The sequence below is a fragment of the Caretta caretta genome, chromosome 1 (assembly GCF_965140235.1).
Source record: "Caretta caretta isolate rCarCar2 chromosome 1, rCarCar1.hap1, whole genome shotgun sequence".
Taxonomy (NCBI): Eukaryota; Metazoa; Chordata; order Testudines; family Cheloniidae; genus Caretta; species Caretta caretta.
Window position 1 is genome coordinate 100,301,749 of NC_134206.1, and position 25,352 is coordinate 100,327,100.

The 25,352-nt window shown below is 42.2% G+C and overlaps 2 protein-coding genes across 2 annotated transcripts in view; one reads left to right on the plus strand and one right to left on the minus strand.

The window, feature by feature from the left end:
* UBAC2 (UBA domain containing 2) overlaps positions 1-25,352 on the plus strand; it is a 168,416-nt gene that overhangs the window by 24,493 nt on the left and 118,571 nt on the right. The window contains exons 2-4 of the mRNA XM_048854132.2: positions 14,427-14,554; positions 17,079-17,198; positions 17,832-17,938. Coding sequence (XP_048710089.1) covers positions 14,427-14,554; positions 17,079-17,198; positions 17,832-17,938 — 355 coding nt within the window. The remainder of the gene's footprint in view (positions 1-14,426; positions 14,555-17,078; positions 17,199-17,831; positions 17,939-25,352) is intronic.
* On the minus strand, positions 19,301-24,551 carry GPR18 (G protein-coupled receptor 18). The gene is made up of 2 exons (XM_048854150.2): positions 24,450-24,551; positions 19,301-20,693 (listed from the first exon to the last, which is right to left on the minus strand). Exon 2 carries the CDS (start codon positions 20,665-20,667, stop codon positions 19,675-19,677), a length of 993 nt encoding a protein of 330 aa, XP_048710107.2. The 5' UTR covers positions 20,668-20,693; positions 24,450-24,551; the 3' UTR covers positions 19,301-19,674.

The window sequence follows — 25,352 nt, forward strand, 5'->3', positions numbered from 1 at the left end:
GTTCTTAATATGTATTTGTGAGTCTTTGCCTGCTGGTATCTATTTTTTTGGGCCTGGAGCTTTGGGTGTTTCTGTGAATTGTGTGGTGCTTGCTGTACATTTTTAAATGTGGCTGAGTGTTTTCATGAAGCTATGAATTTTGTGGGGTTTGGTGTGCATTTAGCTGTTTGCCTTGACAATCACTATGCATTCTGCAATATTTGTTGTGAACTAATAAAGATAATTTGATTATCCCCAAAATAGCACTTGGAGTAGAGAAAAACAGTGTAGAAAATCCATGTGCAAAACCCCCCACATGCAGTGTTATACACATTTTTAGCATAATTTGACTAGAGTGAAAATTTTAAAATTAGAAAGTAAGGGTTTATGTCTGTTTGGCGTATGTGTAGCCACAACAGACTACATTTGTTTTCTCAATCATGGTTCTCACAGGTCTGTATATGTGAAGCTGTGGTTTTCCTTGCTGTCCCCTGGCGTGGAGTGGTAGGGGTAATGGGGGTGTCCCACGTATGCCCCCAGAACACCTGACCCTGATGAGGAGAAAGAAGAGGACTAGGAATGACATGGTCTGCAAGCCAGTACTGCATCAGACTACAAACCAAGAGCTACAAGGGCCAATATGACCGACAGCTTGGAGAACAACAGAGGACAGGAGAAAGGCAGTGCTAGCAGGACAAGTAGTAGAAAATACAAGAGAACATGAAGGTTCTTCTCAGGCAGCAATTCCAAATGCTGCAGACCCTGGTTTGACGTACAGGATCAAAAGTCCCAAACTCTCCACCAGTTGCAGTCTTTGGAGAACTTCATGTTTGCTGCTCACTACTCCCCACAACATACCATGTGGCATCACAAGTCAAAGATGCCATGCCAGAAGCTGCTGATAAAAACAGACAGTTGTCCCATGGATTTACAGTCACATGGGAGTTTCCTTCCCCTTTATCGGGTTCATCCACCCTCACGTGACGGGTCTGTTTAGACTTTGGTGGAGACTTGAACAGGCACTGGCTCATGGCATGACTGGGGTTCCCTGCCACATCCTCCTTGCCCCCTTCCTCCTCTTCGTTGCTGTTTGTGGCAGGGGTCTCGTGCTGCTCCTCTGAGGTATCGAGAATCTGTATGGTATTGTTGGGGTCTCCACCAAGTATGGCAAGCAATTGGTTGTAAAAGTGGCAGGTCTGTGGTACAGCACCATATCTATTGTGGTGCTCCCTGGCCTTGTGTTATTCTTCGCAAAGTTCTTTTGCTTGCACACTTACTACTGCTGATCCCTGTCATATTCCTTTGCATGGGAAATGTAGGCAATCTACTCATAGATGTTTACATTTCTACGGCTGGCCCTTGGTTATGCCTGCACAGCCTCTTCTCCTCACAGGCCCAGGAAATGCAGTATTTCCGATCTACTCCAGGCAGGAGAACATGTGGCTCCTCTCTGTGTGCGTGGCGGCAATATAGTCGGTTGAGTAGGTGCACACTACATAAATGATCTGCTAGGTGTGCTTGCTGAGGTAGGTGTTCCAAAAACACGCAGGGGGCTTTCAAGGTGTGGGGGTGGCTTCTGGGCTCTATGACTCCAGGGCAATAGAGTTTAAAATTGTGTCCACAGAAGTCAGTCACAGGGAATGGGGCGTTGTGGAGTAGCTGCTGGAAGACTGCTAGAGTCGACACAGGTCATGCTATGTCTACACTCACACTGTGTCAAGCTAAGTAGGTCAGTCATAGCTTTACACCATTCGGGATGGTGGTTTTACTACATTGCTTACGTTGGCTGAGACAAATTTAAGTGTAGACATGTACAAATAGGTCAATACCAGGCGACTTACATCGACTTAACTTCGTAGTGTAGACAAGGTCTGAGACTGTTGCTTCACCAATTTCCTATAAGCAGTCATCGTTAAGGACTGTCACAGGTTGGCTGGCCCCAGTAGATGAAGTAGGTCCAGCTACCCTGTGCCAGGACAGGTACTTGCATTTGGCCAATTAAGAGGGCAGGGCAGTACTGAGGGGCTATAAAAGGTCGGGGCGAGGTCCAGTGAGAGAGTGTCCGGCTGAGAGTCGGTCAGAAGACTAGAGCAGGTCTGTGGGGTAAGCTGCTGAATGCAGAAAACTCTGCAGGCCTTCCCTGATAAGAGGGAGGAATTGACTTGAAGAGTATATGTTTGGGACCTGGGAGAAGGCTGAAGGCAGAACAGCAAGAGCCATTTGCTGGCTGGCATCCCCATGCCAGAGGGCTGGAGAGGGCTGAAGGCAGAAGCAATAGCAGATGCAGGCTAGCTCTGTAAGCTAGAGAGCTGGAGCCAAGGGTCAGAGAGGGCTGAAGACAGGGGAGCAGCAGAGGCGCTTGCTTGCTGTCAGTCCAGGGCTGGAGAGGTGGACCCAGAGGAACAGTGGTGAGTGAGGGATGCTCCCTTGGCAAGGATGATCTACCAGCAGAGAGGCTGTGGGGTTTCCTGCTGGGAAGATCAGGGTTGCACTCAGGTTGGAAAGGCTATGGTAGCTGTACTGGTGCAAGGACAGGAGAGCGCTAAACTAGAGAGTCGGGGTGTGGTGAGGGATGCTAGGACTGTATGTTGCATGTATTGTTTGGAATATGCTGATGGAAATCTGGACTATGGTTGTGGGACTTTTGTTGTCATATATGTGCATGGGACTTTGTAATAAATGAACCCTACAAGGACAGTCTTTGTACTTGGGCGGACCCTTGCAACTTTTCTTGGGACTCTGAAGGAGGGAAACTGAGGTAGGCGTGCTTGTCATGGCATGGTCTGCCACGTGAAGGTGTTCCAGTCAGGCCTGCCCTATGGAAAGGATATTTGGTTATAAACCTACATGTTGCTAAATGGCAGGGCAATATATACTGCCACTGTCCAGCTGGTTCTCTAACATTTTCAGTAAACTTGTAAAATGGTTAATCTAGAAGTGTTTATCTTTCTTAATAGTTTACTTGGACTAGGCAATGATGACATTTTGAGGACTTTACAGAGAGCTGAGGTTACTGTTATTCATGTGACTTTCCCTGTGGGTGACTGTCATATTTACGGGTTAGTTGCTACTGTGGTTTTTTCACTTTGTGACATCTGTAAAAAATAGCTAAATGCTTGTTTCCTCTATGGTAAGGTTGAAAAGTCTGAAGTGAAACCTAAATGCAGAGCATTAGTAAAAATATACATCTACACTTCATGCAGATAATAAACACATTCAAAAGTTACTTTTGTGGCACATTCAAGGGAGTAATCATTTGATGGTAAAATAGTTACTGTGCATTAACTTCATTATAAAAATAGTTTGCCATTATGGAAACTACTTCTCTCTTGAGAGTTTTTAGTTCCTTTTTGCACTACATATTACATTGAACTGTGAAAAGCGTGTTAAAGTTTGCTTTAAACTCACAAAATTATTGAAATTCAAAGACAAATATCAAACCATTACAGGAAAATATAAATCACAATGGGAGACCATCTTTAACTACTGTCTAGCCAGCTATCTATCAGTTGTTACCTAGATTTTTGGTAACATCAACTTTAACGGTAAATTGTTACAGGGTTTTGAGAACTTTCTAATGTTTTTAAATGGATAAAGTAATCTAAGTATTCATTGTTAAAGATTAGCTCACTGGTATCAAAATGATAGGTGGGTGTTTTTGGGTAATGGTTAAGGAATGTCCTCCATTTTGACTAATAGTTGTACATGTTTGATCCTTGCTTTTGAGTTTCAGTGACTTTATGGAGTGCATAGCTTACTGTTTCACATTGCAACATATTTTTAAGAATAAGATATTGTTTGTATCTCCCTGTGACATAAAAACTGTTTCACTATGTTCTTTTGCTTGATGTTTTCTCTCTTTTCCTTCTCTCTTCCCAAATTAAAATGCATGGCAGGAAAAGAGGAACGCTGTCCTTTTTCTGACAGTGGCCACTACAAGATACGTCAGTGGAAACCCCGTAATGAAAAAAGCTAGTATGAAAGATCAGTGTTAGTAAGTTAAGAAGTCATATTTGTAATAGAGTTAATATTGATAGAATAATTTTATATATAAGCTGCCTTTTAAATCTCTGATGCCAAGTGGAGGAGGAGCTGGATCAGGTTTCACCTCCAGCCAACATAAGTAACATGCAACAACACTTAGGGTATGTCTACACTATGGAATAAGGTCAAATTTATAGAAGTCGTTTTTTTAGAAATCGGTTTTATATATTCGAGTGTGTGTGTCCCCACAGAAAATGCTCTAAGTGCATTAAGTGCATTAACTCGGCGGAGTGCTTCCACAGTACCGAGGCTAGAGTCGACTTCCGGAGCGTTGCACTGTGGATAGCTATCCCACAGTTCCTGCAGTCTCCGCTGCCCATTGGAATTCTGGGTTGAGATCCCAATGCCTGATGGGGCTAAAACATTGTTGCGGGTGGTTCTGGGTACATATCGTCAGGCCCCCCTTCCCTCCCTCCCTCCGTGAAAGCAAGGGCAGACAATCGTTTCGCGCCTTTTTTCCTGAGTTACCTGTGCAGACGCCATACCACGGCAAGCATGGAGCCCGCTCAGGTAACCGTCACCCTATGTCTCCTGGGTGCTGGCAGACGCGGTACGGCATTGCTACATAGTAGCAGCAACCCATTGCCTTGTGGCAGCAGACGGTACAGTACTACTGGTAGCCGTCCTCGTCATGTCCAAGGTGCTCCTGGCCAAGTCGGCTGGGAGCGCCTGGGCAGACATGGGCGCAGGGACTAAATTTGGAGTGACTTGACCAGGTCATTCTCTTTAGTCCTGCAGTCAGTCCTATTGAACCGTCTTATGGTGAGCAGGCAGGCGATACGGATTGCTAGCAGTCCTATTGCATCATCTTCTGCCGGGCAGGCAAGAGATGAGGATGGCTAGCAGTCCTACTGCACCATCTTCTGCTGAGCAGCCACGAGATGTGGATGGCATGCAGTCCTTCTGCACCGTCTGCTGCCAGCCAAAGATGTAAAAGATAGATGGAGTGGATCAAAACAAGAAATAGACCAGATTTGTTTTGTACTCATTTGCCTCCTCCCCAGTCTAGGGGACTCATTCCTCTAGGTCACACTGCAGTCACTCACAGAGAAGGTGCAGCGAGGTAAATCTAGCCATGTATCAATCAGAGGCCAAGCTAACCTCCTTGTTCCAATAATAACAATAACTTAGGTGCACCATTTCTTATTGGAACCCTCCGTGAAGTCCTGCCTGAAATACTCCTTGATGTAAAGCCACCCCCTTTGTTGATTTTAGCTCCCTGAAGCCAACCCTGTAAGCCGTGTCGTCCGTCGCCCCTCCCTCCGTCAGAGCAACGGCAGACAATCGTTCCGCGCTTTTTTTCTGTGCGGACGCCATACCAAGGCAAGCATGGAGGCCGCTCAGCTCACTTTGGCAGTTAGGAGCACATTAAACACCACACGCATTATCCAGCAGTATATGCAGCACCAGAACCTGGCAAAGCGATACCGGGCAAGGAGGTGACGTCAGCGCAGTCACGTGAGTGATCAGGACATGGACACAGATTTCTCTGAAAGCATGGGCCCTGCCAATGCATGCATCATGGTGCTAATGGGGCAGGTTCATGCTGTGGAAAGCCGATTCTGGGCTCGGGAAACAAGCACAGACTGGTGGGACCGCATAGTGTTGCAGGTCTGGGACGATTCCCAGTGGCTGCGAAACTTTCCCATGCGTAAGGGCACTTTCATGGAACTTTGTGACTTGCTTTCCCCTGCCCTGAAGCGCATGAATACCAAGATGAGAGCAGCCCTCACAGTTGAGAAGCGAGTGGCGATAGCCCTGTGGAAGCTTGCAACGCTAGACAGCTACCGGTCAGTTGGGAATCAATTTGGAGTGGGCAAATCTACTGTTGGGGCTACTGTGATGCAAGTAGCCCACGCAATCAAAGATCTGCTGATATCAAGGGTAGTGACCTGGGAAATGTGCAGGTCATAGTGGATGGCTTTGCTGCAATGGAATTCCCTAACTGTGGTGGGGCCATAGACGGAACCCATATCCCTATATTGGCACCGGAGCACCAAGCCGCCGAGTACGTAAACCGCAAGGGGTACTTTTCAATAGTGCTGCAAGCTCTGGTGGATCACAAGGGACGTTTCACCAACATCAACGTGGGATGGCCGGGAAAGGTACATGATGCTCGCATCTTCAGGAACTCTGGTCTGTTTCAAAAGCTGCAGGAAGGGACTTTATTCCCAGACCAGAAAATAACTGTTGGGGATGTTGAAATGCCTATATGTATCCTTGGGGACCCAGCCTACCCCTTAATGCCATGGCTCATGAAGCCGTACACAGGCAGCCTGGACAGTAGTCAGGAGCTGTTCAACTACAGGCTGAGCAAGTGCAGAATGGTGGTAGAATGTGCATTTGGACGTTGAAAGGCGCGCTGGCGCAGTTTACTGACTCGCTTAGACCTCAGCGAAACCAATATTCCCACTGTTATTACTGCTTGCTGTGTGCTCCACAATATCTGTGAGAGTAAGGGGGAGACGTTTATGGCGGGGTGGGAGGTTGAGGCAAATCGCCTGGCTGCTGGTTACGCGCAGCCAGACACCAGGGCGGTTAGAAGAGCACAGGAGGGCACGGTACGCATCAGAGAAGCTTTGAAAACCAGTTTCATGACTGGCCAGGCTACGGTGTAAAAGTTCTGTTTGTTTCTCCTTGATGAACCCCCCCGCCCCTTGGTTCACTCTACTTCCCTGTAAGCTAACCACCCCCCCCTCCTCCCTTCAATCACCGCTTGCAGAGGCAATAAAGTCATTGTTGCTTCACATTCATGCATTCTTTATTCATTCATCACACAAATAGGGGGATGACTACCAAGGTAGCCCAGGAGGGGTGGTGGAGGAGGGAAGGAAAATGCCACAGAGCACTTTAAAAGTTTACAACTTTAAAATTTATTGAATGCCAGCCTTCTTTTTTTTGGGCAGTCCTCTGTGGCAGAGTGGCTGGTTGGCCGGTGGCCCCCCCACCGCGTTCTTGGGCGTCTGGGTGTGGAGGCTATGGAACTTGGGGAGGAGGGCGGTTGGTTACACAGGGGCTGTAGTGGCAGTCTGTGCTCCAGCTGCCTTTGCTGCAGCTCAACCATACACTGGAGCATACTGGTTTGGTCCTCCAGCAGCCTCAGCATTGAATCCTGCCTCCTCTCATCACACTACCGCCACATTTGAGCTTCAGCCCGCCACTTACTCTCTTCAGCCCTCCACCTCTCCTCCCGGTCATTTTATGCTTTCCTGCACTCTGACATTATTTGCCTCCACGCATTCGTCTGTGCTCTGTCAGTGTGGGAGGACAGCATGAGCTCGGAGAACATTTCATCGCGAGTGCGTTTTTTTTTTCTTTCTAAGCTTCACTAGCCTCTGGGAAGGAGAAGATCGTGTGATCATTGAAACACATGCAGCTGGTGGAGAAAAAAAAAAGGGACAGCGGTATTTAAAAAGACACATTTTATAAAACAGTGGCTACACTCTTTCAGGGTAAACCTTGCTGTTAACATTACATACATAGCACGTGTGCTTTCGTTACAAGGTCGCATTTTGCCTCCCCCCACCGCGTGGCTACCCCCTCAACCCTCCCCCCTCCCCGTGGCTAACAGCAGGGAACATTTCTGTTTAGCCACAGGCAAACAGCCCAGCAGGAGTGGGCTCCTCCAAGTGTCCCCTGAAGAAAAGCACTCTATTTCAACCAGGTGACCATGAATATCATCTCACTCTCCTGAGGATAACACAGAGAGAAAGAACGGATGTTGTTTGAACGCCAGCAAACATACACTGCAATGCTTTGTTGTACAATGATTCCCGAGTACGTGTTACTGGCCTGGAGTGGTAAAGTGTCCTACCATGAAGGACGCAATAAGGCTGCCCTCCCCAGAAACCTTTTGCAAAGGCTTTGGGAGTACATCCAGGAGAGCCGCGAATGCCAGGGCAAAGTAATCCTTTCACATGCTTGCTTTTAAACCATGTATAGTATTTTAAAAGGTACACTCACCGGAGGTCCCTTCTCCGCCTGCTGGGTCCAGGAGGGAGCCTTGGGTGGGTTCGGGGGGTACTGGCTCCAGGTCCAGGGTGAGAAACAGTTCCTGGCTGTCGGGAAAACTGGTTTCTCCGCTTGCTTGCTGTGAGCTATCTACAACCTCCTCCTCCTCATCTTCTTCTTCTTCGTCCCCAAAACCTGCTTCCGTATTGCCTCCATCTCCATTGAAGGAGTCAAACAACACGGCTGGGGTAGTGGTAGCTGAACCCCCTAAAATGGCATGCAGCTCATCATAGAAGTGGCATGTTTGGGGCTCTGACCCAGAGCGGCCATTCTCCTCTCTGGTTTTCTGGTAGGCTTGCCTCAGCTCCTTCAGTTTCACGCGGCACTGCTTCGGGTCCCTGTTATGGCCTCTGTCCTTCATGCCCTGGGAGATTTTGACAAAGGTTTTGGCATTTCAAAAACTGGAACGGAGTTCTGATAGCACGGATTCCTCTCCCCATACAGCGATCAGATCCCGTACCTCCCGTTCGGTCCATGCTGGAGCTCTTTTGCGATTCTGGGACTCCATCATGGTCACCTGTGCTGATGAGCTCTGCATGGTCACCTGCAGCTTGCCACGCTGGCCAAACAGGAAATGAGATTCAAAAGTTCGTGGTTCTTTTCCTGTCTATCTGGCCAGTGCATCTGAGTTGAGAGTGCTGTCCAGAGCGGTCACAATGGAGCACTCTGGGATAGCTCCCGGAGGCCAATACCATCGAATTGTGTCCACAGTACCCCAAATTCGAGCCAGCAAGGCCGATTTAAGCGCTAATCCACTTGTCAGGGGTGGAGTAAGGAAATCGATTTTAAGAGCCCTTTAAGTCGAAATAAAGGGCTTCATCGTGTGGACGGGTGCAGGTTTACATCGATTTAATGCTGCTAAATTCGACCTAAAGTCCTAGTGTAGACCAGGGCTTAATATCACCAATTGGCTGACACTCAAAGCTATGAAGTTCATGACTAAAGGATGTAGAAAGAACCATGCTGTTGATAGTAGTCACATATATGCAGTACAGTGGAACAGATTGCATATAATTTGGGGTTCTTCCATTTCTTGAGGTTCATTTTAGAACTATTCTGGATTTATGTGCTTAATGTACATTTTTTTCTCCATGTGTGTTACCTGTGCAGAGGAAGGAGATCGTCTGTATCAGGGGTTCTCAACCTTTTTCTCTCCGAGGCCCCCCCATGACATATTCTAAAAACTCCAGGGCCCGGCGGGGGTGCCCTTGGCGCACAGGCCTTGGGCAGAGGTGTAGTTTGACTTCTGTTTTCGGGGGCTGGGGCCAGCGGGGCTCGAGCCACCTCCACATGGTGGGGTCCAGAGAGGGAGTGCCACCTCCACCCCGTGACTCAACTCAGAAGGCCACCCAGACTGTCTGGGTTGTGGGGAGGGCATGCACCCAAAAATTATAACTCAAAGGAGGGGAGCTTAGCTCAAAAAGTTTGAAAACAGCTTAGGGTGCAGGGAGGAGGTAGCTAGAGGCTGAGTGTGGGCAGAGGGGTAGCTCAGGGTGCAGGGAGGTAGGTAGCTAGAAGCTGTATGCAGGCAGGGGATAGCTCAGGCTGCAGGGTGGGGGGTGGCTAGGGGCTGTGTGCAGGCATCGGGGTAGCACAGAGTGTAGGGAGAGGGGCATTAGGGGCTGTGTGCTGGGAGGACTCCCCTGTGGTCCCTGTTCCCGGAGGGGTCTGCTAGCCACAGAACTGAGTCTCCCCACCCCAGGGGCTCTTACTGGCTGCCTCTGTGGGAGCAAAGGGGGCTGGGAGCTGAGGAGCAGCTTCAACCTGGGGCACCGGCAGAGAGGAGGGACCATGTGCTTTGGACCATGCACAGAACCATGCACCAGCCAGAGCAGCAACTGCCCTGCACTGTCTGGCTCCAGCTTCCTGCCTCCGACCGGACCAGGGGGCGGGGAGAGGAGATGTGGGGAGAGGTGTGGAGCTGCCCCTGGACTGCCTTGCACTTGCGCTGCAGTTTGGATGGGAGGTGGGGGAATGCCCTCTATGTCCCTTACTCTGTCCATGGGCTCAGGGCTTCTGCCCCAAAGAGAGCACCCGGGCTCAGGGCTCTGGGCTTCAGCCCTGTACCTCCCGGTTTCAGCCTCGCGGGGGCACTGGGGATTGAGGTTTCAGCCCCATGCCTCCCGGCTTGAGCCCCATGGTGGGCACCAGGGATCGGGGCTTCAGCCCTGCATCTCCCAGCTTCAGCCCAATGTGGGGGAGAAAGGCGGGATGCCGGGGATCCGAGCTTCAGCCGTGGGGCCCCGCAGCCCCCTTTAAAGGGCTTGCAGAACCCCAGGGGGCCATGGACCCCTGGTTGAGGACCACTGGTCTGTACTATCTTCCTCCCCACTCATCACCATACTCTCTTTCCAGATATGCACCTTTCTAGTGTGCAGCAGGTGTTGTAGTTGGGGCATTCTCACAGTGGATCCATCTTGGTGCCTAATAGACATTTTTCAGGCTATAGTGGTATATTCTCCCCCCCACTATTTAGTAATTTAATAGGGGCCTTGTCATTCCTTCCATTTGAAAGCTTTCTCCCCCACACTTTCTCTGCCTCATTCCCCTTGTCCTGGCTGGGCCTGGCAGTGGGTGAGAGATTCCTCCCAGCCCCATCTCTCAGGGCAGTGGTTGGGTATCGGAGGAGGATGTACCTCATGTAAAGGGTGAAGGTGGAGGGGAATGGGGCAGCAGTGACCCCCAGCCCTGGGAAGGGCAGAGATCCCACATGTTTGAACCAAGATCTGGGGGATCTTTACCCCCTGTGTGTGAGCTGTGATTTGGCGCTGCCCTTCTATAGAGGTGGTCTGAGCCTTTCTATCTGCCCTTCGTGTGTGAGCCAGGATACTAAAAGCCCAATGGAAGGGGAATGACCATTCCTACTGAGACGAATGGGAGCAATTCAGATGTCTGAGAGTTATTGTTTCAGGCTCTATCCATCTTCATCATGTATTCTCATTTGGCTGAGAATAGCTCACTGAATGTTCACTTCACACCTCCGTGCGCCTCCTGTGCCTCAAATGAATGTGTACAGCCTTGTTCCCGGATACTAGGCCCTGATTTGGAGTAGAGATGATGCTCCACTCTCCTGTTCCTTCCTGCTTCCAGCTGGTACATGCACTCCTCACAGCCCCGTGACCCCTCTAAATTTACATGGGGCGGGTAGGGTCAAGTGGGAGTGTGGAGCTGGTGCGTGTATGGAGGGTTCTAAGTGGGGTGGGGGTGGTCAGATCAATGGTATGATGAAGTGAATGTTAGAGGAGCCAAGGTAGTGCTGGGGGAGTCTGAGCAGTTGAAGGTAATATGGGAGGGGTCAGAACAGTGGAATCTGGGGTGAGTAGGAGGGGATCTGAGTTGTGCAGTAGGAGTTGGTGAGGTTCGCCTCTGTCCCCCAAAAGTCCCCACATCCACGCCTCTCCATGTCTGTCTCCTGCCCACCAAAAATGTCTCTAGTGACTTCATGCTAGTCCTTGTGCTGCTGTTGCATCCTCCCCACAGCTCTTCAACCTGCACGCCCTGTGCTGTCGCCTGCCTCTTCCTTCCAGAGGATGGTTGAGGAGGAAGAACTAGTGTGTGCTGGACATGCAGAGAAATGGGAGACAAGGAGATGATGCAAAGGCATGGAAGAGATGGCCATGCAGCCAGTGCATTCTGTGGGTGGGGTAATCCTTCCTGAGGAGCCAGAGGCAATGGAGAGGGAGAGGTGGGCTGTAGTATGTGGGAAGGTGGTGAGAAACTTTTTTTTTTTTTTTAAACCAAGGAAATTAAATGCCCCAAACCTTCATTAATACGGAGTTAAGGTTGCCTGGTGTTACCTCGTGTCCTTCCAGAATGTGGAGAGAGCTAAGCTTAAACCTCTGAAAACCAAAAAATGAAAAGTTATAGTACACGCCACAATGCATCCTTAATTCTGTCCTAACCACATATTAGCAATGTACTGTCGTAGATGCTACATAACACCCAGAGAATGGAACATGTGAGCACTGCAGGATAAAGTTGAACAACACCTCTTTGTCTGAGCAAAACTTGAGTTTAGGTCAGGCCTAACAAACAGGAGCTGCCTACACTCAAACACTGTGCCCACTCACACAAACCGCCTCAGACTTGCTATATCTTTTCATCCCTTTACTCTTGTGTACCTCTGCACTCGCTCACTCACTCTCTTTCATCCCAGATCATCTTTGCAGACACGGAGTAGTACAGCGTTGCCATTCACTTCTGTCCATGGCTTGTTCTTTCATTAAACCCAGCCTGATTGTGTCCCTGTGTACGATATCCTACAGTGTAATCGGTCAGACTGATCTTGGTTATGTTTGCATTATTTTCTTTGGCATCCTATCACCTGTTTTCAGCAGTCTCTGCACCATCATAATCGTTTAGATTTATAGCCAGTCCTGCACTCTGATTTCACATTCTACTGTCCTTTTAACTTCTTTGTTTGTCTTAAAAATCATTCCATTTTACACCTGCCATGTTTTGAAGAACTCTCATCTGTACTGCCTCCAACCTTCTGTTGTCTTTTTAATTTAATGCAGTTGCTTCCACGACTTCTCTTGGTAGCTTAACCTTTGCATCACCCTTATTTAACCCAGTGGCTATTGCCAGTTTATGGTAGCCAGAATTAAGTGTGTGTCGTGGGGGTACTTTAAGTCTTTTGCTAATTTTCAACAGGTCAGCCACTCTCCGTTCTGGAAGGGCATGGGGCACTACTGGGCAACCTTAACTCTGTGTTACGATGGTTTTGGGTAATTATAGTATCAATTCCCCCTTTTAAAGCATTTATCATGGGATTTTTTATTAGAATGAAATATTTTACATAATTTGTTTAAACCATGGTACAGTGCAAAAATAAAACACTCTATCTGCTTCAACCAACAACAAAATGTCTGTCCTACTTGTTGTGGATTGTACGTGGTGAGATAGGAAGGCGTTTCATATTGCTTGTTAGGTAGATTACAACAATCCCATTCTATGTATTTGACACACTTGGCATATGGTTTAATAATCTTCAAATTATTAATTTGGGGAGAGATTAGTGAAAGTACAAGTGCAAGTAACCATGGTAGTATTAATTTAATTGGAATATATAGGCCCAAAGAGTCAAAGGTGTTAACAAGATCCGGTCATTATCCAGTGTTAAACAAGGTTTGGTATACAGAAACCTCAACTTGCTTAGTACCACTGCAAACAGAGCATTAGAAATTAAGACTTTATTAAAGATACAGAAAAGAAGGAAAAACAGTTAAAGCATTGGACATGTAAAGTATAAATAAGGCTTTCATTTTAACAACATCCCTTGTTCCCTTTCCCTTTAGCTGACAAGAATATTTAGAAGGGAAAAAAACTGGTTTGACAGTCTCTTGGGATGGTATTAAAGATGCTAATAAAGACATCCTTTTGGGGAAAAGAGAAAAAATTAGCAGAGCTGGGCTGGAGCCTTCATTGGCGGTGATGGTGTTAAAGTCTGATCCCATTTCCTAGAAGACAAATCCAAGACAAATGCACACAAAAGGGGAGAAAAAAGAACAGTAGAGAGAAAATGCAGCTTCTGTGTCTGGTGGTGACTCTCACTTGCAACCTCACTGCTGGAAAAACGCAGGCACAGGACATGATCTTTTCAGCTGCTCAGAAACATGACAAACTCACTCCAGAATCAAGCTATTTGGGGCATTGCTTTTAGCTGCCTCTTCTGACCATAGGCTTTCAGAATATACAGTGTTGGGCAGCTAAGCTAGATTCTTATTAATCAGAAGACAAAAGGAGAGAGATAGGAAAGAAAATAAATTAGGTGGGGAAGGAAAAGGATACATGGAGTATGGGGAAGAGAGAGAAACTTGCACATCCCACATGGTGTTTGGGATAGAGCTGGAGCTGGTAGAAAGGGCGGTATCATTGTGGTTCTTCTTTCTGGCCTGGGTCCAGTCAGAACATATTTCAGGACCAGGATTAAGAAGGGCCAGGGTGGTAACCATGATGGTGAAGCTCACTCCAGTAGCCAAATTTTCTCCCGAAGTCTCTTTCTTTAATGATCCCATAAAGGAATAATGCGTGGAATAGCCCTTCCCCTCATTATGTTGGCCACCATTTAGGCCTAGTTTCTGACAAACCAGTTTTGGTTCATTTATTTTCTATTCCGCGTTTTCCTTGTTTACTAAGTATGATCTTAACACAGTCCTTGAATTATATCTGCAGGCCTGTTTGTTTGGACTAATACAATCTTTCTGTCTCCCTTTCATACCTTTTCCCATCAACATTTGTCATTGTAGGTTATTGTGACATCTTATGAACTTTCATGCTGATTCCAGTGCTATTTCATTCTCCTTTCACTTGTTTTATTAAGTTGCTTTTTAAATCTGAGGTCTCTCACTCTGAGGATTATTTGTTGTTGTTGTTGTTTTTTTTTTTTTAAGATAAAGCACCTCTGTCAAAGAGTCTTTTATTAATTCCAAGTGCCCTGTCGGTTCTATTGACTCTGCTCTTCCAACATTATCAGAAGTTCTTCACATATAACCTACAAGCTGTAAAAGAGGATTTTCAGGTAAATTTTAATTCATTTATGTAGAAGGGGAAGGGATTTCTAAATATTAACTCTGTCCTCCTTGATTCCTCAGTGTATTTCTCCTGTAGTATTCTCCCCCCCCCTCCCGCCCCCATTGTCTTGGACTCTGGGCTTGTTTACTTGGGAAGTTAGTTCATAGAAAGATAGGGTGTGAATTTAAAACACAATTGTTTAGCCAAACTGCACAAAGGCACTTTAGTGCAGAATAAGTGTGTCCACCTGGCTAGTTAGTTAGCTGCTGTGCTAACTTCCTATGTAGGCAAGTCCTTAAATCACCAATCTGTTACCATCACTACTCCCATTTAGGCCATATCACCACCCATGAGAGATTTTTTTTCACTTCTGCTAAAACAAACCGTCAGAATACCTCTCATTTTCTTCTTCTGGGACGCTGATATTATTTCATCATCTGTCTTTCAACAGAGGAGAATGTGAGCCTTGTATAACTTGAGCATAAATTATGGCCATGTCTACACTACCACTTATGTCGGCAAATCTTGTGTCGCTCAGGGGGATGAAAAAACACCCCCATCCCCCTGAGCAACATAATTCTTGCTGGCATAAGGGGTAGTGTGCACAGCACTATGTTGCTAGGAAAGCTTCTCCCGCCAACACAGCTAGTGCTGCTCGTTGAGAGGGGTTTTTTATGTTGACGGGAGAGCTCTCTCCTGTCAGCATAGACTGGCTACACAAGTGATCTTACAGCAGCGCAGCTGCATTGGTACATCTGTGCCACTGTAAGCTTGCTAGTGTAGACATGGCCAAACACATTTAATAGTATATGATCCTTTGATGTGAATAGGAATAATTTTGTTGTGTTCATCGATTTATTTTGTGGTGGAAGTGAGTATTGTAATCATCTCGCCTGATCTGCATAACGCAGGACATAGATTTTCACCCAGAGATTCGTGTATCTAGCCCAATTACTTGAGCTCATTTTTAGAAAGACACAAAATCTCATTGTAAAGACTCCAAATGAGGGAGAATTTGCCATAAGCTTGAGTAGTCTGCTCCATTGGCTAATTACCCTCAGTTAAAAAATTGCAACTTATTTCCAGTTTGAAGTTGGTTGCCTTCAGCTTCCAGGCATTGAATCTTGTAATGCCTTTGTCTGCTCAATTAAAGAGCCTTCTAGTATCAATATTAATCTTCAATACAATATTCTGTATTTAAATAACATTACTGTAAAGTGCTCTTCATTTTTGGAGGCTGCATACCATTGCTCAGCAGAAAAGAGCTAACAAGTGACTCTTACTATCTTCCCCAAATGTATTCGTCTTCAGACCCTAAAAGGTCAACTGAAAAGCTCCCCAAAATGTGCCCTTGACTGGTTCTTCATGCTGCATAAAGACTGTTCTAAAGGACTTTTGTTTGTTCTTGTTTAGTTCCAGTCTTTTCTGCTTGTTTAAGTTAAAAATACTAGGTTGTCACTGTCCTGTTTTTTTTTTCTGGAGGTTTTCCAAAGAGCTTTGAGAGACCTGAACAGTAGTATCACATGAGATTATGATTTAGTTATCCCCGCTACTCCTAATCCCACTCTGGGCAGCAGGAGAAGCTGAATAGATTCCTTATGTCATTGCCGTTTTCAGCCTGGTCTGCATTTAAAATTTAGGTTGACATAGCTATAGCAGTCAGGGGTGAGAAAAATCCACATAGCCGTAGCTATACCAACGTAACCCTCAGTTTAAATGCAAATGGGTTGATGAAAGAACTTGGGGAAGTAAAGTTTCTACAGCAATGGAAACCCCCCTTCCATCACTGTTGGTTACATCTATGCTATGCCACAGATATGCTGCTATAGTCCCTGAAGTATAGACATGGCCTCTGTGTATTCAGTTGTTGGGAGGGAGAGCTTCGTCCCAGCAGCTCAGATTAAAGCTTCATGTAATATCACTGTTCAGGTCTTCCAAATATCTCATTAAGGTCCTACGTAAAAAGAGGGAAATGAGGACCTGATGTTTCTGATAGTTCAAGTATAGGAATCAAGCAGAATAAAATATTGGAGAAAAAGTTTTTTACATTATAAAGGAACAGTAAGGGCAAACCCGTATTTTGTTTAACTTTTGCTTTGCAGTTCATCCTAAAGGGAGTCCTAAAATCACTTGATTTTCTTTATGCTGCTGAAAAATAGTTAATGGTAGCAGTTCCCTGTTGAAAGGAACCATCTTTTTCTGTTATCAGCACTGCTATATGCAAGTATCTGGGGAAAGCATGGTATATTAGTATTTGTAAATGTGAACTATTGAAGATGAGTTGATTTGATTTGAATAGTAAGATAGTTTAAAAAAGAAAATCTTACTTGAAAATGTTCTATTTTTTTAAACAAACTTTCTAATATCTACTAATCATTTCAGAAAAATGATTAAAGAAATATGCGGACCACTGTATTTACTCTGACTGTTGTCACTAAATGTTTCCTCCTCTTTTGTATTATGTTAAACCTAAACACAAATCCTCTGAAGGATGGGAGAGAATTAAATATCTTGGTGCTTTTATATTTTAGATTTGGAGACTTGTATTTGGGAGAACAGTATGTCTTGATCTGAAAGATGCATTCTGCAATAGCTTGCTCATTTATAACTTTAGGATATTTGAAAGACGGTATGGCAGCCGAAAATTTTCAGTAAGTGCCACTTCTATCATTTTCAATACCCACAATGATTGCTAAATCCTCTGGTCTCACATTATTGTCAGATATTTATCTTGTTGTTGTCTTTGTGGAGAGATACTTTGTTTCATATTATATAAGCTAACCAATTTTTTTGACTGGCATGTTGGATTTTAAATATTATGTTAAGGTTTATTCTTAATTGAGATTTTATTTCCATTAATCAATTAATGTATTTTTAATTGGTATTTTTACCCATAAATCACAATTGAATAACCACAGAACATTTTTAGCTTTTTTTCATGTTATAACTAATGGCTCAATCGAAGAAAAAAATGTTGGTAGGGTACAGCAAGTTTTATGTGGTCCGTGAAAGTGAATTTTATTGAACAATCCACTTCTTTATACTTCTTGAAGATGAGAGAGACTGGTCTGGTAAACCCATGTTGTAAAATTGTCCTGTAATGCTCAAGGAAATAAACTTAGCTTAATTGAACTATTAAAATAGACTTTTTCAACTTTAAAAATTAGAGCTTCTGCCTCAGAGCTTTATGTCATCCATATGTTTAATCTTATAGAATTAACTAGCTCCAGTTAAATTAATTAATTAATGTTTGGGACTTATTTGTGTTGTTTTTTCCTTTTCAGTCCTTTTTACTGGGCTCCTGGATGCTGTCTGCTTTGTTTGATCTTCTCCTTGTAGAAGCTGTGCAATATGCATTTGGCATCACCATCAGCAGTTTGCCTTCTGGATTGTAAGTAGTTCTTAATGGGCTTGGCTTTGTCTTAGATACTATTTCAAGGGATTACTTAGCACAGATTTGAGTAAAATAACCTACTAATGTAACCCTTCAAATGCAGTATGTCCTTTTTTGTAAAACGTAAATGTTCTTGGCATTAATATTCATTTGTATAACACTATTTTCCAAATATGACCTGCAGTAGAGTTGAAATATTTTTAGTATTACACTTCCACTTCGTGATGACTTTCAATTCCACAACATTGTCTTTTTCTCTGTCTTGGAGTAACTAAAAGGAGTTACATTGCAGTGCTGGCATCTTTTAAGCTTTACCCAATACAGTGTTCTTGAATATTTGTTTTTATTTCACACTCTTTTAAGTGTTAACTATGCTGCTAAAAGCACAAAACTAATGTTACTGTAACTCACTTTTTAAAATATGCAAAACTGTATGCATTTCATACTGGAAGGTACTTCATTAGTTCATATTTCAAAACGCTTGAGTTTTATAGGACATTATGTATATGTGTATTGCATTTCATATTTGAAGAGTGAAGTGTTTAAAGCTTAAGATTCTTTAGGAGCTCAGTTTCAAATAAGCTGCTTTTGAGATTTGTATAATAAGAACAGAAAACTAGATGGCTAACTCAGTATTTGCATTTAGGTTCACGCTTTAGTGTGGTCAACCTCACATAGTTATGGGTTTCCATATGCTGCATGCTCTTTGGTATTAAGAAAAGATTTTATAGTCACTGTTTTCTAATGTCAAATGTAAGGGCTTTCGGTTTCTGATCCTTAGTATATCTGATGAAAAAAACATTAGACATTCTCATAAGCATGTGGAAAGTTATACTGTAGTTAGCCCACTAAAAAAATGTGGTTTTTGTTAGACTTCTAAGGTTAGCTATTATAAGGGTCTTGTAATGTGTCAGTATTCGGAAAGATTAGAGGTGGGACGTACACTATTTGTATGTCTGTATAAATGAAATCCATTATTCGGGAACAAAGTATATACTATCTGTTTAAGCTTTAGGGTATTCCAGACATTAGTGATGTTGTATATTACACTTACAGGAAATAATTAACAATTTGAATAATTTATCTCTTCTACTATTCAGTGTACTTTTTATTTATGATTACATAATTTGATTAGTTTTAGGGTGTCAAAATACTGCTACATAAAAGAGATTTTATGTAAACCAAATGTAAATATCAATTAAAGAAACTTTCTCTTCAGTTCATGTTTCTGTTCTCCTGGAAAAAGCTGAACTTATGAATATAATAGATACTTTGATTTTATATACTATCTAGCATGTAAATATAAAATCTTAATGCATCATGTATAAGCAGATATGGTAACGAGTGGTCACACTAAAATTCTGCAGAGCTGCATGTGCTTTATTTAAATTGTATATACACTAGCATGGACATTGACTCTTTTACACCTGGAAATATTTACATTTGATTGAGAGGCAGTACATCATGGACAATATATTTATTTGCCTGCTTCCCCCAGACGGTAGATCATAAATATCTTAGTTCTCCTGGATTTACTGTGAAAAATGTAAAACACATTGATGAAACATTCATATTTTAACTCATTGGTATTCCACTTTTCCCACAATTATGCTACCACAGATCTAATGTGTTCCAATATTGCAAACTCCAGAGCATTCTTGAATACAACTAAGTTGAAATGTCAGACTTCAGTGAAAGTCACTTGGCCACATTATAAGCATCTTCTGATTTTTTTATATCATTTCACTGTTTATATTACTTAGTGACCTTAAACTCCCAGATCGAAAACTCTTCCTGCGCACACTTCGAAGATAGTTGCGATAAAGCATGACACTGATGACTCTAGCCTGAAATTGTTTAGAAACAATGTAGTACAGAATAACATCTAAGCACGTACTGAGATTCATGAGAAAGGTGGTAAAGGCTGCCCACGGATTGTAACTCTGGTCTTCGTCTTGCAGCATCAGGAAGGCAAAACAAATGTGGAAGGGCACAAAGCAGACAAGCACTTGCACAATCAGAGTAATTATAATTTTTATAGATCTTTCTTTAGCTTTGGGTTTCAGTTTGGAAGTCCTGCCGTGGACAAAATGGTAAATAATGATTAGATAGCATCCAATCATGATAAACAGGGGAATCAAGAAAAAAAAAATCAAACGAGAAAAATTTAACATATTGACTTCCTTTAGATGGATGATATCGAGCATCTTCATGCAGGTAGTAAAATTTGATGCTTTATCTGGATCCGAATATAAAAATAGCAGAGGGGAAGTTGATGCAAGGGTCATTATCCAGATACCAATGCAAGCTAGCAGAGCTTTCCTTGTATTTCTAAGTTCTTTGACGTGTTTGGGCTGGACAATGGCCATATATCTATCAACACTTATAAAAGCAAGCAGCCACAGAGCAATGCTTGGATAAAACACAGTGAAAGCACCAAGAATCCGACAGAATATATCTCCAAATGGCCAAGCTTTCTTTGCATAGTAGGTTATCCGAAAAGGTACGGACAATATAAAAATTAAGTCAAGTAATGCAACATTCATCATATAGACTGTTATAGTTGTTCTTTTCTTGGTGGTGCAGCTGAAGACCCATAGTGCAGTGATGTTCACTAGCAATCCAATTATGAATATAAAACTATAAAAGATAAGTGATGCAATCCTGTACTCTTCTGGGTGCCAGTTTCCTGGCATAATGTTTTGATTCTGATGGTATTCATTCATATTTTTTTCCTCTTAAAACATGATCCCTAAGAACAAATGAAGTAAATAATGAGTAATTAAAATTACAATCAAAATTAGAGTTGGAAATTTGTATAGAAGCAAAACAGGTTGTTCTTATTTCTTGACCACAATTATTTTTTAAAACTCATTTAAAAATAATTGCAGTCAAGAAATAAAAATACATTATTGTAACTCCCAAAACGTGCTAGGCTTACTCTATCAACATAATGTCTACCCCAAAGAGATTACATATAGTATCAAACTTGTAGGGAGTGATGTGTTATTTAATACAGTAAATTAAAGTATAATTATAGATTTAAAAAAAAATTAACTAATTAAAAATGTGTCTTGTAAAAGGATTTCCTAAATATAATGAGAAAATTTGAAGTCAGGGATTGCTGAATGTTGTTATGTTTCGCTTTTTGTTTGTTTGTGTTACTGTAGCATCTAGCAGTCCCAGCCAGGGACCAGGATCCCACTGTGCTAAGCGCTATACAAACACAGAAGAAAAAGACAGTCCCTGCTCTAATGAGCTTACAGTATCTGAAGTTTGCTGTTTTAAACAGTTGCAAATTAAACAGAACTCTTCTACTTGTCCTTAAATTCTGTAAGTAGCCTTTTCTAAAGAAAATACTCCTCAAAAGTATATTTGTTTTAAAAATTAATTACTAAAATTGAGTAATAAAAAGAACAAATAAACATGAAATTTGGTGTAGTTCCTATACACAAGGAAAAATATCAGTTGTGAATTTTAGCTACAAACTGCATAGTTCCCAATAGAACATATGAAAGGCATGGAAAAAAAGAAAAAGGTAGCTTAATACCTACTTAGATTCTAAGTATAGTATCCATACCCAGGGTTTGAAAAAAATTTGCCAGATACATACTAGTGAGAAGATTACATTTATAACTTTTATTTTAATACAAAAATTCGCAATGGAGAATGAACCACGCAAATTTCACGGCAGTGTCCTTGTGGGAAGCTGCTGGGCAAAGGGTCAGCATTTTTTGTATCAGCCTCTTTGTCATAAGTGTTTGAAAACTGAAGTTTCATGCTGCTACCTCAGCTGCTGAAAGAGAACAAGAAGCTTTCTTTCTTTCTCCACCCTATTTTGGTGCAGTGGTCTACTATGTGACGTCCTTAGCCTCTTGGTGGTTGTCAGTGTGCCTGTGCTACTGTACCCCTCCCCCAGCTTCGTAGTTCCTGAAAGGAAAGAAGAATGTGTTCTAGTGTTCCTGCAGCCTCCTGGCTGCTTTGTGTATGGCAGGGTTCTCTATTACTTAACCCTTGACCCAGCCTCCTGACACTTGGGGGGTGGGTGGGTGGGCTGGGATCACTGCTACTTTATTCCTCCCCCAGTACCCTCTGTGTATGTGAGAGAGAGAGAGAGATCTCCTTACCCCCAATAATTGAATAGTTCCCAGTTCCTGATTGATACTGCTCATGGTTTTCCCAAGCAGCAGAGGAATGCAATTTCCATGAGGTGTCAGTGGACATTTTAGGCTTGTAAGTGACAAAAGCATTTAAAGAGTAATTTAGTTCACTGTTACTGTCTGTATTTTTTTTTTAATCTTTATCTTTTCACTGTAATGTCTGCTATCTACTTTACTTACTAATACAGAGCTTCCAGATTAGACCCATGGTTTGTTTAGTCCAATATTCTGGCTGAAAATGGCCAGTTACAGATGCTTTTGAGGAGACTACCCCTATATTGAACAATAATGACATGACCTGTCTATATGGGAAATTTCTTCCTAATCCCTATCAGTTAGGGTTAACTTCTGCCTTGAAATGTGTGGTTTTATATCTCTCACTTTTTGTTGTTGTTCTCTATAATGGAACTGTAGTTTATTTCATCATACACACAAATAAATCCTATACTCTTGGTCTCAATGAAATTTTCTCATTCATACAAAATGTTGCTGATTATTTGAGGATGATTTAGTCATTAAAGTGAAAATGTTAGTGTAACGGCAATAAAGTAAAATGGACTATTACATTCGGAATGGAAAAATTATGTAGTGTATTGTGGTGACAAGGAAGGAGGGAGTTTCAGAAATGCCTCTGAAGTGGTCAGCCCAGAGGATGGGTCAAATTAAAAGGAATATTTTTAAAAGATATTGAGGCACATCAGAAGAAGGATGGGACACATCCCAAAAGTGGGATTCTGTTAATGTACAGCATAGTGATGAAATCTTATCTACCAATCAATCAATTCAATTTTGATAATGTTTTCATAAAGATATTCTTTTCCTAAGAAGTTACCAAAAAAAATAACAAAAATTCTGTTAATAAAATATAAGTATAAATATGAATCAGTATTATGAGAAATATACCAACATGTTTGGGAACTGACTCCCGAAAACACTCCCAGCAACAGTTACATTTTTGTTTTTATTTTAGGCAGTGTGTATCCTCAAACTTTTCATTCCTTCTTTCTCTTTATGGGTTTTAGATTTCTCTCTCTAGTGATTAAGTGCCTGTGATATACTTCTGAGCTCCTACACCAATTTTATAAATATAATGATTGCAGTGTACAATAGTAGTATATGCATAAATCTGCTCATCCATACTCCATGTTGCTTGTGGCTTGTAGCTTACTTGTAGGGTCTAGTTAGTTTATTAGATGTGCCATTCTGAGACATGTAAATGAGGGCACATATTGTAACAACGAGGGATTTTTTAATTGTTGTTGAAGACCTAATTCCCAACCTTATTTGGTTTAAAATGTGTGTCAGGAGTCTGGCATGTAGTCAGGAGTCTGCTACACAGGTAAGAAATACCTACGTATATTGGGGATGGGGGCGGGAAGGTTTGATTTATAAATAAATGCAACTATGACTGAAATCAAGCCTTTGCTGCGTGCATGGATATCCATTAATACCAATGAGAGAGCAGTATATGTAGATCTTCATTGTGTGCATCTGAGCTGAGAATTTTGCCCCCATTACTATATTTAGTGATGGGAATATTTAGCTGTTTAAACTGAATAAGTGGATTTATCAAAAGGTCTTAAAGGAGGTCACTGGTTTCCAAATGATATGATTTAATGATTAGTGGAGGTTTTTAAGGTATTGTGAAAAGACTTTCCTGTTGCTGATCCATACAAGTATTGTCATTCATTTTATATATATATATTTTTTAAATTGTGGGTGATGTGTGAACAACTAGTCAAGATGATAAGCTCACCTGAGTGCTGTTTTTGGGACTTTCAGGACAAAGGCAGAATTGGTTTTTCCTGATTTTGACTGAGAGCTAGTACACTTATATATATAAAATCTATATCTATAAAGAGCTAAACTGCTTTTGGAATGATTGCTCAGTTTTTTGGGGTTCTTGACGCATACATTTTTTTTTTTTTTTTGGTTACCATCTCTCTGCCTCCATCAAATGTCCGCATAAATCTTCTGTAGTTTGGGTGTATTTATGGTAATCAGCAAGGTCCAGTAGGTTTGCCCATTCAATATATGCAAATCATTTTACTATCTAAACTACTTAGCATCAACATTGATTTTTACCTGTTACTTATGGAAGGGTTCAATTAATTATTAAAATACTGTGACTACATGTGTTGTTAAAAAACAAAATCTGTTTGCTTGAATTTACAGTCATATAATGCAGCTGTTATTTAAAGTCCTTATTAGGAGTGGAATTAAGCTTCCTTTTATTAGTTGTAGAACAATTCATATTTTTAAAGAAGGAAGTCAATCTGAATAATAAATATTGACATCTAAGTTACTTTTATGCTCAACATGAAAATAATTGATCAAACATTACTTACCTTTATGCACTATAAAGTTACTTCAGTGATGCTTGTTTTGTACTCTCTGATCTGTAGAAGGTTTAGACTTGCTTCTGTCTGTCCAACTTAAACTTACTAAAATAGAAACCCTCCTGCATAGTCAGGAAATGATGACGTAATGAAGCCAGCTCTGGGTTCTCTTATTGGTTTATATGTATTTTAAACATTTTTGTTAATTTGTATGTAGACCGATCATGTCCTTTAACTTGCCAGGTTTGTCGGCTGACAGAATTCTAACATTTTATCAGCAGGTATGCTTTTATAATATTTCTGTCTTTAAAATCAGTTTCTTTGCAGAGCGTACGTAATACAACTAACTCCCTTTGGCTGAAGTGTTTTGGGAATATCAAAAATATTTGGATAATTGATGTTTATTGAATACATTATTTGCATGAGGGAAATAACCAAGTTTTGGTTAAAAGGAAGTTTCTGATAAATAGAGTTTTAAATATTTTGCACAGACCATAATCTCCTCTTGTGGAAATCCCCATTGTACTTGCATTGCCTTGAACTGGTAGTCAGCCTGAAAATGAAAGAAACTCATTACATTTGAAATAGAAAGCTTGAATCTCTTGTATGCATTGTGTATCTATATCTATATTTTCTTGTTGGCAAAGTAATGGTGCTTTAATATTTTTATAGCTTTCTAAAATAATACTAAATATCCATCATCTGAGAGCTTGCCAGAAAAACACTATAAACTGTTCTTACACCTGGGGATCAATTTTTTTAATAAAAGGCACATGACGGGAAACATCAGTATTTTCAGTATTTCCTTTGACAAGAGAAATGACATCTTTTTTTTTTAATCAAATAAAAAATTTAATGTTATGAGCCCTTTAGTATGTCCCATGTTAATTATACTGCTTTATCAGGGCCAGA

Coding starts and splice junctions, on each gene's coding strand:
- GPR18 (XM_048854150.2), bottom strand. CDS start 20,667: ATGAATGAATACCATCAGAATCAAAACATTATGCCAGGAAACTGGCAC.